Source organism: Diospyros lotus, chromosome 8 (assembly GCF_014633365.1).
Source record: "Diospyros lotus cultivar Yz01 chromosome 8, ASM1463336v1, whole genome shotgun sequence".
Lineage (NCBI taxonomy): Eukaryota > Viridiplantae > Streptophyta > Magnoliopsida > Ericales > Ebenaceae > Diospyros > Diospyros lotus.
Window position 1 is genome coordinate 6,011,587 of NC_068345.1, and position 15,531 is coordinate 6,027,117.

Here is a 15,531-nt window from a genome sequence, read left to right on the forward strand (position 1 = left end):
TGGCTGTTTATTTATATGTAAAGTGGCTGGTTAAATGTGGGTCGATGATCATCATCTAAAACCCTCCATCCAAGGGCTGTCTGCGTTTCCCCCTTTGTGTATAAGCTCTCCTTTTCGACATTTCAATTGACATTATTTTGCACACGACCAAAAACAAGAACATAAGAGAGAACAAAACACTCTTGAATGGAAGAAGAACTCGATGATCAAATCGGGAGATCAACGCAAGGCAAATCCGATTTTTATTCTTTGTAAGTGTGAATTACTTGTTTGTTTGTAAGAGTGGTTGGTGAGATTGAGTGTTGGGTTGCTTGGCTATTGAGTTATACTTTGTTGCTTTTACATTAGTTTTGTTTTTTGATTTGCGAGTGGTCGTGAGATTTCTTGTGAGATTATTGTGTATCTCTATAAATTCATTATCTATTATTAATGGATTAATTAGGGTGAAGTCCTATCGTGAGTAAGATCATTTTGATCTGAACATGTAAACATTGTATTCATTATTTTTGTTTGCGTTGTGTGTATTTTTTTTTTTTTTTATTTTGTTTGAATATTCTTAGATCTTAACATTGTCGTAGTTTGGTTGTGTTTTATTTTCACAAATATTAACACATTATTTGATGATTAAAACTATACACACATATTGCTTGCTAAAACTTACCAAGTGTTTGTTTTGCTAATAATATAAATGTGAGTGAATTAAGATAAAAAAAAAAAACTACCAATGACAAAATAAGCTTTTAAAAAAGAAAATTAATGGCACCAAAGGATCTTTAGATTTTTTATTTAAGCCGCTGCGCTAGTAAATGACCTCTGTGCCACAAAGAGCTTTTTGCCTTAGTGGTATTTATTTTTATCTAAATAAAATTGAATCAAGATAGAACTTTTAAGTATTAATAGAAAAATTTATAAGAGATACACAATATAGATAAATTTTTTAGATTAATCAAGTAAAATCAATCAAGCATTCTTAATTTTGTGTATTTGTAGTAATTATTTGGCCATTGGTGCAAAAATAAAGCTAAATTTAAATTAATCTTACAATGGACCATGTTTTTAGATCCATTTTAATTATAATTTTTAATTTGAATCGAACTTTTAACATATCTATCTAGTGTTATTAACTCTTTTAAAAGAGCACATTGTGTTACTAATTATTTTTGTTTGATTTTACTTGACTTATATCAACATGTGTTTGGAATAAATGAATTTAAAATGTGAAGTTATTTTGAAAATGAATTCTATTTTTTGTTGTGACACAATTTAAATATATAATTCAATTAAATTTTACAAAATTATGGTTAAGATAAAATTAAAATTAAAGATTTATTTACCCTTACTTTCTAAAATATGTTTGATATAATTTCGGGTACTTTGTCCACAAAATTTATTTGTTCAAATCTGGAAATTCATTTAGAAATTCCGACTATATATTAAATTCATAAATTGAATTATTAGAACTAAAATTCAATGTTTTCTAAAACTCAATATATAAAATTGGTTACATAGTTTATAACTTTTTAGTCAATTTTTAAAATAATTTTGTTGTCTTGTACTCTAAAAGGACGCCAGTTAGGGAACATTAAATAGGAAAATTGTACAAAGCCCGACGAGTTTACTCACAGGTTTACCAAAAGAGAGCAAAAAGTTGATTTTGCCCCACGTTCTGCTTTCTCCCTCCCCCTCTCATGGATTCCCTCCTACTCTGGTGCGTCTTCCCTGCCATGGCTGCCGCCTCGTCTCGCCTTGCTACCGTTGTCTCTCTGCCATGGCTGCCTCGCCTCGCCGACAGTCGTTGCAGCGACTGTTGGCGAGGGTGAGGTGAGGCGAGGCGGCCATGGCAGAGAGACGAATGAGGCAAGGCACGACGACTAGGCGAGACGACGACCATGGCAGAGGAGACGCACCAGATAGGGGGATAGTGGCCCGCTTTGCAAATTTGTAAAGTGAGCGGGGGCAAAATCATATTTTTTACCTCATTCTATGAGTTGCTTGGTAGGCCCGTCAAGCTCTGCATAATGACTCTATTAAATATCTCTTGTTAAATTTTGTTTTGTCCATGCAATAACAATGTGGCAAATGGTAACTACCCAGCAAGTCAATTGTAAGTTGTGCAAATCATTACCTAAATAAAAAGGTAATTTAACAAGGGATATTTGCTCCAAACATTTTAGTTGGATTTCCTCTTATGAGCAATTACTATATGACATCTAATGACTCTATAATTTATTAAAACCAACAAAATAATTTAGTATGAAATTTTTAAATGCTTCGTAATTTCATTCACATTTTCTTATGATATCACGAGTTATTTAAGATATTCAATATATTTCGATAAATTATTTATTGACAAATATGCAATCATAATAATAACTCTTTCATAATCTGATAAAATAATATTTGTTAAAATAAGTAAGATAAAGTTGTATTAAGATAAGATTGAAATATTTTTTAGACTAATATATGAAATGATCAAGATAAAATTGAAAAATATTTTAAAATTTTTATCAAATTATTTGTTAAATTTGTTACAATACACTGAAGGACTTTCTTCTTTGCAGAGACTAATATATACTTAAACATATTTGAAAAAATTTAAATAAGAAATTATATGGCTTATTTTCTAATGATCGTCAGATAAATTTAACAAAAATATTGAAAATAAGAAAAGTTTATAATGTTTTTCATATCTTATATTTTATAGCCTATATATTAATTATTAACAAATATTACATAAGAATATAAGTTATTTACATCACTCTAATCTCATAAATAATTGCTTGAATCGCCTTTTAATTTTTATTTTCATTAAAAATAAAAATAAAAAATTATTTTTTATTTATTTATTAAATCTCTTAATCTGGACGTATCTTAAAAAATCGACACTATTTTGACATGAAAAATATTCTTTAAATGAGAAAAAAATATAGTTATTTCTTTAAATATTACTCAATTTATGTTTGCCTCGAAATTTGCACAATCCACAATCATAACTCAATCATACAAAATCAACAAACCCACCGATTAATCAAGCCCGAATTACCCCCAAAAAAACCCTCTTTGTATACGCGTCAAGCAGGCACTGGCCGGTCCTAAAACCCATTCGAGGCCGCGACGCAGCCAATGATTCAATCGCCATGTTGACCCCACACCGATACTTTCTCTCTCAAAATTCTTCTTCTTCCTCTCTCTCCCTCTCACTCAAAGTAATTCAGATACCTACAAATTTTCTGTCAAGGCGGATACGTATATATATGCAGACATATACATATATATATATTTATATATAAAGCTATACAGGCACATTAAAATGACTAATTTACCCCTCTAACCAAAACTCTCTCTCGCTCTCCCTCTTGCACAGCGTTAATCAAGTCAAGAGCCGACGCCACCCATTTGCCATTTCCTCTTCCATCTTCTTCCTTCTCCGTGCTTTCCAGTTTTCTTATCTCTCTGCCGTCGACGTCCGCTAGCTATTCTGATCTCCACCACCATTACCAACAGCCACCATCTCCACTGATTTGACCGACCTTCCTTCCATCGGAACCATCGCAAATCACCCTCTCCAGGCACTAATCTCCATCACAAACCAATACGAACACCCACCATTTCCAACCACCGATTTTACCCACCATCTTCTCCGCTGTTGTTACCACCGCAAACCGCCATCCTTCGTCGATCTCCACCACGTACGAACAACCACCATCTCCACTAATTTGACCCTCCTTCCGCCGGAACCACCGCAAACTGTTGTGACCCACAGTCGGGATAACCCTTTCTTATTTTATTAAAAATAATGAGCTAAATTTCTTCAACATTTATCTAAGGGAATTTTTTCAATCCCTTGAACTGTTCATTCTCTCCCTCTCTCTTTCCAATTCGATCAGATTGACCAGGGACGAGATATCACGATAAATTGCTTTACTTTACACTCGAGATATCGCTAATTTCTCGCGATATCTCATCCCAATATATATATATAAAACACATTATACATATATATTATATTATATTCATATATAAAGCGGTGCATACGTATAACATATTTGTTGGATTCTGAATTCTCAACGGCTTTGGATTGCTCCACCGCTTCGTTCACCAGGTACGATCTCTCTGTCGCTCGCTCGTTCTTCCCGTGTTGTTGAGGAATTCTACGTGTAATTGTCGCCTTGTATGCGTGCAAATTGCTGCGTGTTTATCGGCATTGGCGTGGGGCCTTTTAGGGTGCTTTTGTTTCGGTGGGAGGAGCTTGGGGGACTTCTTTCGTTCTAGGGCTTGTTTCGGGTTCTCTCCGCCCTTGCTCTCTGGCTTTTCAATTCGCAAGCGGCGTGGTGGATTTCTGCTGTGTTTCTTGGTGCGTGCACTGCATTCGCCTCCGAAATTAGGGTTTTCCTGGGGTTCTGTTTGGCTGGGTTGGCTTGATCATCGGCATTTTGCCCTGTTTTAGCCATCCCCGGCAGCAACGACTGCGTTGAAGGGAGACCTTTTCAAATTGGAGGTTCTTATTTCTGCCAGTAAGGTGAAGGCCTTGACTACGCACATACGCTCCTTCTGTTTTTGCTACCGAACCTACATTTCACATTCTAATTCTTGGTTTGCAATCAGGTTTTGTGTAAACTTTGTATTTTGTGATTTTAGTGATCGACTGTTAATTTTCACCTCTAGATATGTTCTGTTTAAATTACAAGTTGTCTCTAATATCTTGCCTCTTAAGTCTCAAGAATAATAGAAGATATTGGTCATTCAATGGAATTTTCAAGAATTCTGAAGAACAAAGCTTGAACAGAACATGGCCCTGTGCAAAGTTTCCTTGCTTTAGGTTTAGCAATTGGTTTTTAACTGACTTTTTATGGTAAATAGTTAACTATTGCTCCTTTAACTTCTGTCTCATGACTCCCATTGCGTGATGGTAGGTTCACCTATACACTAAATTGCATTGCATAATTTGCCAATGTTCCTTTGCAGCTTCAGTTAACTTCATTGGCGAAATGAACTCACTCGATCATAGTCCTATCTTATCAATTAAAGTAATTGTTTCTAGCCTTGAACCAATTCTACAGAAAGATTAGGGTTTAACTTTACATCATAGTTTAGGACATCAACCTCAACTCTCCTTGTAATATTCCAGCAGTCCTCATAACTATACCTAGGAGGCTTGGGTGAATGCCTGTAGTCTAGGAACCTCAACACTGGCTGCAACCAATCAAGGTTTGGCACCTTCAGTTCATCAAAGTTTGGGTGTATATGCTAATGCATAGGTGTTAATCTGTTGAAGATACATGAGATATCTTGTCCATATTCTCGGACAAGATATACTCACTTGATTGTTTTTTCTTCCTATGGATGTATGGTGTATCTTCTAGAAGAATATATGGCTGTGATTGTATTTTAAATTAGTTGTATCCTAAATTGTATAGGTTTCCAAATCCATATTTGGAAACTGCCTATTCTGATAGGCTGCCTTGTACATAAATTCAGTAAACCCTTCAATGGAAATAGGATTGAATTTTTCTGGCCATTATTGACATAATCTATAGTCATATAAAGAATGAAGATTTGCATGAAGGTGATCAAGATAAAGTGTGCTGTCTTCCAGTGGTTTGTATTGGCTCCACGTTAAATTGTCTAGTACATGATTAATCAATCCTATTGGAGGTAATGTGTATCCCATGTGTGTAAAGTATACTGAGATTAGGTTCACCGGAATGGGAAACCTAGCTAAGTCACTTCTTACTGTCTGTTTACCTATCTGTTTGAGGACTTGTGCTAGCTGGTCAGAAATTCGTCCAACAAAACCTTTGAGATTCTTCATTCTCATTTAAAAGGTGTTTATACTACTTTCAGGGAATAGGGATTGTGTGGGTCGACGGTAAGACCTCTCCTTGCCTGTTTTGGCGACAGGTAATGCAGAATATGTGATGCTGAGATGACTTAAATTGCAAAACTGAATGCGGATGAGCAATCTGATATGAAGCACATTTGTAGAACTATGACATTTAAATTAGATGACAATGTCAATTATGATTGGGTTTAGCTAATGAAATAATTATGCTTGATGTGCAAGAAGTAGGCTAATTTTTTTTTCTTCACCGGCTGTTTCTTCTTGGGAGATGTGGGGAATTTAAAGAAACCAAAGAAACAGTTTTACTGTTTACTAATTATCAAATAACTAAATACTAATTAAGCTTCCAATAGAGCATCATACCTCCCTGAAGAACAGGCTTCAATTGGTGTACCAACAGTAGTTTGTCAATGAGGGCACTGTGGAAGGCTGCCACTATTTCCAGTTTAGTTTTTTTGGCTGCTGGAGTTAATTGATGGGCTTGGACTACAAACTGCAGCAGCTGGTTTTCTACCAGATCGGACTTGGAGAATTGGGTTGTATGATGAACATAAAGGTTTTTGATGTGGAATATCCAGCCCAAAAGAGTCCGAAAGAAGCCAGATGAGCCTTTCGATTTCCTACTCCAATTAGGTTGCCTTTCAGTTTTCCTATTGCAATTAGGATTTCCTACTGCAGTTAGGATTTCAGTTTTAGTTTTCTATGTCAATTAGAATTTCAGTTTTCTACTTTAGTTAGGATTTGACTTTTGTTTTTCTCTTCCTGATTCAGCTAGGAATTCTTTTTCCTGGTGAATTAAGGTTTAGGATTAGCCTATAAATATTCTTGTTCTAAGTATTAGAAAGCAGCTTTAGAATAACATCAGATTTCTTCTCTTAAATTCAATTTTGTCTTCAGTTTCAATGTGAAACGGGGTTAAATCGCTTCCTATGCTGTGTCAGTTTTTTTGGCTGCTGGACTGAACTGATGGGTTGGGCTTGGACTAGATTCTGGCGGACTTAGTAAAAACTGGTTCCAGTTAAGAGGTTGGGTAGGTTGAAGCCATAATATCCCCTACTGCAGTCCTCGCCTTTTCCTCTTCTCTTTCTCGCATTCTTCTTTTATCCTTCTATCTTTGTTGCAGTACCCATGGGGAAAGCAAGCTTTTCTTTGGCCCATGACAAACTTCCTAGTGCGTGGGTGGTGCAGGTGCAGATCAATAGATATGCATGTTGTGAGTTGGAGGAAGGCTCTTCAGTCAGAGGCACTGGCTTATGGTTAGCTAGCTAGCAGTGAGATCTTGACGGTGCTGCCAGCTTGTGGGGATCTTGTTGTTTGCAGTAGTGAGTGGGACACTGCCTTCTATAGGCACTTTGGAGTGTGCCTCATTTCATTCATTGTCTTCTTTGGCTTACACTTCTAATATTCTTATTGTCGTCTTCTTATTTTATCGTCGTTCCTGTTGGCTACTGGAAAGTGAAGAAATTTGGGTTTGGGGGGGGGGGGGGGGGGATTTTCTTAGTTGGAAAAACAATTGATTCTAAGTTTACGTTTTGATGTAGAACCAAGGACGCAATCACATAAAATACTGAGGAGCAATACTCAAATCTGTTTTCCAATTCAATATTGAAAAGCTGTCTTCAAAATACGTTAATGGTGGCTTATGTAGTATGCCAACAAAACCTGTTTTATGAAGAGGACATAATTAAAACTAAAGAAACAAAACTAATTAGGAAATAGAATAAAGTGTACTAATATACTAATTTCTAAGTTTATGCCCCAGGTAGACTTGCCTAATATTAGAAGTATACTTTCCTAATTTTCCTAGTGCTGCAGTCACTGTTTGAGACAAGATGGAGGGTCCATTTCAAGACCCGGTCCAAACTGGCCCATTCAAGAACCGGCCCAAACAGGGGCCAAAACTTCATATTTTCTTATTCTTTTAGGATTTTATTCTACTTCATATTTTAGGGTTTTATTTCTATTAGGATTCTAATTGGTTTTTATTTACAATACTACCACGGGGTGGTCGAACACTATAAGTACTTAGATTTTAGGGTTTGTAAACAGTTTTTCCGATTTCTAATTTCTAGCAACCTATTTGGTTTTCTTCTCTTACTCAAGACCAAGTTTTGGTGCTTGAAACTTATTGCTTTGAGAGTATCATTTGTATGTTAGTTCTCTACACATGCACTACATGTTGTGTCGGGTAGTATTCGAGCAGTAAAATCAACCAATTAGATGGCAATCTTGAAGGCGGTAGCAACCAACCACGTGACGGTGATCAAGGGTTGCCTGCAGTTTAGAGAGCAATTGAATAACATCGGGAAATAACTCATAATATGCAACAACAATTGGAGTCGATCAACAACCAATTGGGTACTTTATTATGAGGTGATGATAACGAGAACCAGAATAATGGAATGAATCACGCCGGAGGAGTTAACCCGGGAAGATCAACCATTAATCCTCTCCTTGTTAATCCTAAAAGACCCCACCAATGATGGATGATAGTGATGATGAAGATGATCTTGGTCTTGTAATGGCTAATCTTAGCGGTAGAGGGGTTAGGAGGAATGCGCAGCATAATAACCATTGGGGAAACGATGAGTTTAAACTAAAGGTTGATGTTCCTACCTTTAGTGGAGATCTTGATATTGAGAGGTTCCTGGATTGGATCATTGAGGTTGACTGATGCTTTAAATACATGGAGATCCTAGATGAAAAACAAGTCAAATTAGTGGCTTATAGATTGAAGGGAGGTGCATCTGTTTGGTGGGAGTGATTGAGAGAGACGAGTTTGAGGGAAGGCTGACATCCAGTTCAGACATGGAGACGAATGAAACAATTGTTAAGAGGTTTTGCCTCCTGACTACGAACAATACATGTTTGACGCCTATCAGAGATGTGCCTAGGGCATAAGGAGTGTGAATGAGTATATCTCTAAGTTTCTGAGATTGGCGAAGAGAAACCAATTATCAGAAAGTGACAATTAACAAGCAACCCGTTATTTGAATGGGTTGAAGCCTACTATTCATGATAAAATTGGGTTTAGATGGTTATGAGTGTGCTAGAAGCAAGGAACTTGGCTTTAAAGGCTAAGTTAATGTTGAGTGAGAGGATCCGCAGTGACAACTATCGCCGGTATAGTGGGAATGACAATAAACAAGCAACTTTTGATAGAGACAAGTCGGTTCAAGGAGTGCAACCTTCCAATCCATCTAATGTAGTCAACACCAATAAGATCACAATGGGAGGAAACACTCGAGGTACTACTTCTAACCCTCCAAAACCCATTAATCCTTATGCGAAGCTTGTTCTTTTAAAGTGTTTCAAGTGCAATGAGGTTGGGCATAGGTCTAGTGATTGTCCAAGGAGAAAGATGATTAATATTATAGAAAGGGAGGAGGAAGATGTTATTGATGGTGAAGTATATTGTGCACCTGATGGGAAGGATGATGAAGGAGAGTATGGGCATGATGAGTATACATGTGTTGTAGTGAGGAAGTTAATGCTGTCTCAAAAGAATGAAGATAATACTTAGTGGCATAGGCTTTTTCGCATGAGATGTACGGTGAAGGGGAAAATATTTGACTTGATTATCGATAGTGGAAGTTAGGAGAACATCATAGGAAGAGATGTGGTGGAGAAGCTGCAACTAACTCCTGAGAAACATCCAAACCCTTACACGGTTGGATGGATAAAAGAAGTTGGTGGCATACGCGTGGATGAATGCTGCAAGGTGCCTTTCTCTATTGGTAAGTACTTTGACAAAGTTTATTGTGATATTGTTCATATGGATGCTTGCCCTATTTTATTTGGGAGGCCTTGGCAATTTGACATGGATGCTAAGCACTTGGGTAGGAAGAACATATATCAGTTTGAGAAAGATGGTGTGCGTTATATCTTGTTACCTATGATGGAAAATAACCAAACCAAAGCTTCTAAAGTGGAGGGGAAGAATTTTCTTACCATTACACATAAACACTCTGAGTTTGTGAGGGAGCGTAGGCATACTCGAGAGGTTCACTTGTTGGTTGTAAAGGGGGAGAGTGTGAGCAAACCATTAGAAGTGAATCAAATTCTAGCGGAGGTGCGGGGATTGTTTTGGAGGAATTTCATGATGTGGTTCCTGAGGAGTTTTCTAATGAGTTACCTCGTATGAGGGATATTCAACACTATATTGATTTGGTTCCTGGTGCTAGCTTGCCTAACCTACCGCACTATAGGATGAGTCTTAGGGAGAATGAGATTTTGCAGGAGAAGGTAGAGGAATTGTTGAGAAAAGGGCACATTCAAGCTAGTATGAGTCCATGTGCAGTGTCGACATTATTGACACCAAAGAAAGATGGGAGTTGGAGGATGCATGTTGATAGCAAAGCAATTAACAAGATTACTATTGAGTACAAGTTTCCAATTCCTAGACTCGATGTGATGCTTGATCAACTTGATGGGGTTGCGGTTTTTACCAAGATTGATCCCAGAAGTGGTTATCATCAAATCAAAATCCATTTTGGAGATGAGTGGAAAACAGTTTTCAAGACGAGGGATGGGTTGTTTAAGTGGTTAGTCATGCCCTTTGGACTAACCAATGCACCAAACACTTTCATGAGACTAATGAATTAGGTACTTGCTTGGATTGCTAAACTTGATTAGTGTTAAGACGCCATTGAGAACATACTCCAATCAATGATGTGGTTTTTGTTTACAATAGCTTCTGGGGTGTTTTACATTGTTGAATCTTTCTATTGTTCTTTTCTTTTTCCTGTTTGGATCTCTAATTAGGAATTTTCAGTGATAGTTGCTGTCACAATCCAATCCCACATCAGTAGTCTACGGGAATTTTTGGGTATATCACTTGTTTTAAGAGCCTGAAAATTAATTTCAGCTGGCACTTTTGAGCAAGGACTTGTGGTGATAGAAGTGATATCAAAGCCAACATATGACTACCATTTTGGGTGCAAGCTAAGAGAGGGCATTGGGCAAAAGTTATGAGGTGAGATTTTTGGCCTGACAATGATGTTGATAACTTAAGGTGGGAGTTTGTTACGACCCAATGCTTCACTGATCATCTAACGCTGAGATCTTGTTTATATTACTAGGTCCTAAGAGCATAAAAATTAACTTTAACTAGCACTTTTGGGTGAGGAGCCTTGGTGTTACTGTTGAGGTTTTGCTTCTAAATTCTTGCCCTGCTAGGCTTTTCTGCTCTTATGTCTTTCTTTGTTCATTAGCATTTGTTTAGTATAAGGGTTCATTTTCTTTTGTGATCAATACAATTTTACCCTTCTGTGATGTGTTCAGTGTGAGGGTTCATTTTCTTTAGTCTGTTGAAGATTGTCAGTGTTGGTGATTTAAATATGTCATCTTTTTGCTATTTAAATGTCAATTTTTACTAGTACAGAGTATTAACACTCAAAAGAATATAGAGATGTATTTGCTATCTTGTAAAGATTCTTCTGCTTTTACAAATTTCCAGAAATCAGTTCTCTGCTTCTTTGAGGCATGAGCCTTTTGTTGGCTCTCAGTGCCTCCAGCAATACAAGTTCCTGGTTTTGAGGTTGCTATTACTCATCAGACGTTGATATGTTACCTGAGATATTGCCTTTGGTAGAAAATGCTTGCAATTTCAAGGAAGAATCATCAAACATGGACTCTATCTGCACTGTTGAAAAATTGTCAAATTCTCTGCAATCGTGCGAGCCTTTCTCTGTCACTGATAACAATCCTTGTAAAAGCCTAGCTGTGCCAGATATCTCAGGTGCTGATAGTCTTGTTGGTCCTTTTGACTTTATCAGCATGGTTGAACCTTCTGGCAATAGAGATGATGAAGGAAAAGATGAAGTTAAATTTGATGATTCTTCTAAAATTAATTGGTCTGAGACTATATGTTCATCTCCTTCAAACAGGAGTGTTCACTTGAGTAAATCAGACCAGAAGACAGAGACAATGAAAGCTGCAAGAAAATGTGGGAAGAAAGTTGTTGATAAACCACAACTAGATATGATTCTGTTGGGGGTGGTGAGAAAAAGAAGAAGCCATGTTCTAAAACCAGTCCGTTCTTATGTTTGGGGATCAATGGGCTGTATCACAAAGATTTTTGAACAGAATACTAGTGTTGATGTCCCTCAAAATGCACCTAAAATATCAAAAAATGCAAGGGGTGTTCGAGTAAGTGGAAGACGGAAAAAGAATCAGACAGCTGGGAATTCACAAATGTCAAAGGGAAAAACCATTGCTTCAACATGTACTATTCGCCTTAAGCTTAGACTAAGCAAAGAAGTGGGTCAAAGTTGCCAACCAAATTTTGTTACAGACAATGGTCTTTGTAACCATCAGGATACTAGTATACAACTCCCTAAAATAATTCATGACAATGAAAATTCAATGAAGGAAAAGGTGGATTCTCAATGTTGGAATCAGTACCAGGAGAAGATGGTAACACCATTAGATTCTTCTCACCTTGATTTATGTCTTGCTAACAAGGACTTGGAGAACTTGCTGTTTTATCAGATGTCTTCTGGAGTTACTACAGATGACCATCAAAAGGTTTCCTACCAGAGAGAGGTTAAAGGATCAGGAACTGCAGTTGATAGCAGGTGTTTAGATTCAGAAACTTCACCTGATTCAGAAGTCATCAATTTGATTCCCGAAGCCCAAGTTAATGGAAAAGGTCAAGAACACTTGGCTGATGCTCAGATATACTCTCAAGATTGTGTTGCTTCTGGAGATGTTACAAATTTGAATCTGCCACAGATGACTGCTAAGAAAGGAAAGAAAATGGATAGTCATTTCAGAGTGGAAGATGAATCAACTAGTCCTGAAACTATAAATAAAGCTAATATATTGGAGAAACAGGGACATGTAGAGAGACAGGGAAATGGATTTTACTCTAGCGATGCTTCTATTTTGACTACCATTGCAAATATGTCAGGAAACACATCGAGCAGTGAGGGCTTTTTTGGTGAGACATTGCCTTCATCAGGAATTTGTGATTTTGGAGTCTCTCATATGAATTGGAAAGTTGAAAATGGAACAGAAGGAGATCCATGCATCAGGCATGGTGTAGAGTTAGAGTCACCAGATTCACATGTCTCTGAGAAATTACTTCTTTATACTAAAACTAAAGGGCAAAAGCATTTGAAAAGCAGTTCAAAGTCAAGAGGACTGAGCAGAATTGGGTCAGAAGTCTCTGATTCATCCAAGGGCCAAAGAAGAAATGCTTGTAGACAGAAGGGAAATCCAGTGAAGTCAGTTAATAAGAGGAAAGTGAAAGACAAGGGTGCTTGTGATGAGATTCTTTACAAAGGGGAAAATTACCTGGAAACAGGTACAGAAAGTTGCTATATTTTACCATATGTATTCCCACTCATTTCCTAAAATTTACTCTTTGCTCTTTTTGTGTTTGTTGCCCATCTTTTCTCATCCCTTTTCTCATCGCATGATGGCATTTGCATCCTATTGATTAAAAACAGATATTGTTTTTGATTCTACGATCTCTTTTTGAGTGATTGTCTTTTAGGAGATCAATCATCAGATAATCCTTGGGAATCTAAAACTGGAAATGGAAGTTCTAACAAGGATATGCTGGAGTTGGACATGACGTCTAAAGGTGCAGGGAACCAATATCTATCTCCAGGGAATGCTTGGGTTCGATGTGATGATTGCTTCAAGTGGAGGCGTATTTCAGCTACTCTTGCAGATTCCATTGAAGAAACAAACTGCAAATGGTATGTTACTATCGTTACCCATTTCTGCATTTCAAACTTGCTATCAACATAGAAGTAGAGTTAGTAACAGATAAAAGAATAAATGCTTACATATTTGTCTGGACTTAGGGTTACTGCAAATTTCTCTAGTTGGATAACATTTAAAAGAAAGGTTCAACAAAAAAACTTTTCTTACTGCTACTGAGATCTTTAGATGAGCTTCAGGATATCTCCAGTGGGTCTTACTTCTTCATTGAATATGAAGCATGATTTCTTGTCCTAGATGAATCTCACTGGAAAATGTATCAAAAGAAGTGGTATCTCATTTACTGATGATACAAGATGCAATCAAAGAAGAAAAACCAAAAGTTGCATGAGAAATGTCTTCATATACAAGGTCAAGGATTGTAATCCTAGGTCATCAACAGAAGCAGTAAATATTGTAAAGATCACAAAAAACATCTACCAAATCCAAACGAATCAATTCTAAAAATCAGATTTGCTTGTTGGCTACAATATTTTGGCATTGTAACTGATTGGCATAGGAGATATTGTGAACTGTTTGGAGAAGTATATAATCCACTTTTCTTTAAATAAAAGTAGGTAATCTTGCTTGCCATTTGATAACTTAGACAGGTATGATATCTAAGATTGTGGCGAAATAGTATTGAAAGTTTAACCTTTTGGAAAACACTCCCTCAAGCTCGGCACTTAAATTAAGGTCAGGAAATTGTAAAAGTTTTTTTTTTTTTAATTAAAAAGATAAGGCCATAGATAGAAATGACTGACAAACTAGAACTCTTTTAGTCAACCCCACATAGTAGGATTAAGACTTGATACGTTTTTTTTTTAAGTGAGAAGAGTTTTCTTTGCTCAACACTTATCTAAATATGCAACTAATAGTTGGTCAAACCATCCGATTTTTCAAGTTTCTGTAACAGTATAGAGAGGGCATAACTTTTACAGTTATAATAGGCAAAGAGAGTAGGGGGACTTCTAATGACCTGTTTAGCTATGAATGGTACCCTCTTACTGGTAAAATTAGCAATTTTTTTAATTAATTAGCAGTTGTGTAACTAAGATTTGGAATTTAATGAAGTGAATGATTGCATTTGACTAGCTTTCAGTCCTTAAGCCCAAGTTACTTCCAATTGTGGACGATCTCTGTGCCATCAGAGGACAGTTTGTAGGTGGATTTTGAGGCAAGTGTTGAAAGTCAAGCTGGAATAAAATTTTAATTTGCCATCTTCTTTTGGCTGACAATTTAGTGTTCCCTGTGGGACAGAGTCAGATTAGGTAATATATTTGAAGTGTATGTGTGTGTTTTTTAGTACAATGCTTCTTTTTCTTGTTGCATGATGTAGAGATCTTGAATTAGTTGCTCTTATTCTGAAGCCAATTCTTGTTAGTAGTGTCTTCTCTTTCAATTCTTTTGTTACAAGCTTAAGGCCTGTTGGTTAACAAAATTATATTATCGTAGTTTTATCTCCTAGGAAGCCATTTTGTATTTAAATTTTTTTTTTAAAAGAATTGCAAACTTGTCTATTCTGTATATTTCATTCATCTTCCTCTGCTAGCTGGTTAATTTCAAGATAATCTTTCTAGGAATTTATTTGTGTTCAAGTGCTCTTCGTCAAAAGTAAAGTCATTTCATGTTTCTTGTTTAAGGCTCTGCTTGTTTACAATGTAAAATATTTTACATTGAAAAAATTTAGAAGTGAAAATATTTTACACAAAAAATGAATTTTCATTTTATTTTCCAATGTTTGGTTTGCATGTAAAAATATTTCCATTATTTGGCATAAAGAAAATATGTTTTAAAAAATAACTATATGCGTATATATTTAGATTAGTATTTATACATATGTATATATGTATACATATTATTTATGTAATTGTATTTACATCTATGTATATGTGTATATATACATGTATGCATAATAAATCTATGTATACACGTATATGACTATATATTTACATATATATGTATATGTAATATGT

At 36.2% G+C, this 15,531-nt stretch overlaps 1 protein-coding gene across 2 annotated transcripts in view; it reads left to right on the forward strand.

Annotated features, from left to right (window-relative positions):
- The first annotated feature begins 3,367 nt into the window (after positions 1 to 3,367).
- Positions 3,368 to 15,531, forward strand: part of LOC127808349 (histone-lysine N-methyltransferase ASHH2) — a 54,803-nt gene continuing 42,639 nt past the window's right edge. Inside the window, exons 1-4 of one of the 2 annotated variants that reach the window (XM_052346858.1) lie at positions 3,368 to 4,102; positions 4,224 to 4,519; positions 11,301 to 13,151; positions 13,344 to 13,551. In XM_052346858.1, the coding sequence (XP_052202818.1) occupies positions 11,408 to 13,151; positions 13,344 to 13,551 (1,952 nt within the window). In that variant the 5' untranslated portion in view covers positions 3,368 to 4,102; positions 4,224 to 4,519; positions 11,301 to 11,407. The remainder of the gene's footprint in view (positions 4,103 to 4,223; positions 4,520 to 11,300; positions 13,152 to 13,343; positions 13,552 to 15,531) is intronic. The other variant, XM_052346859.1, reaches the window with a different exon arrangement.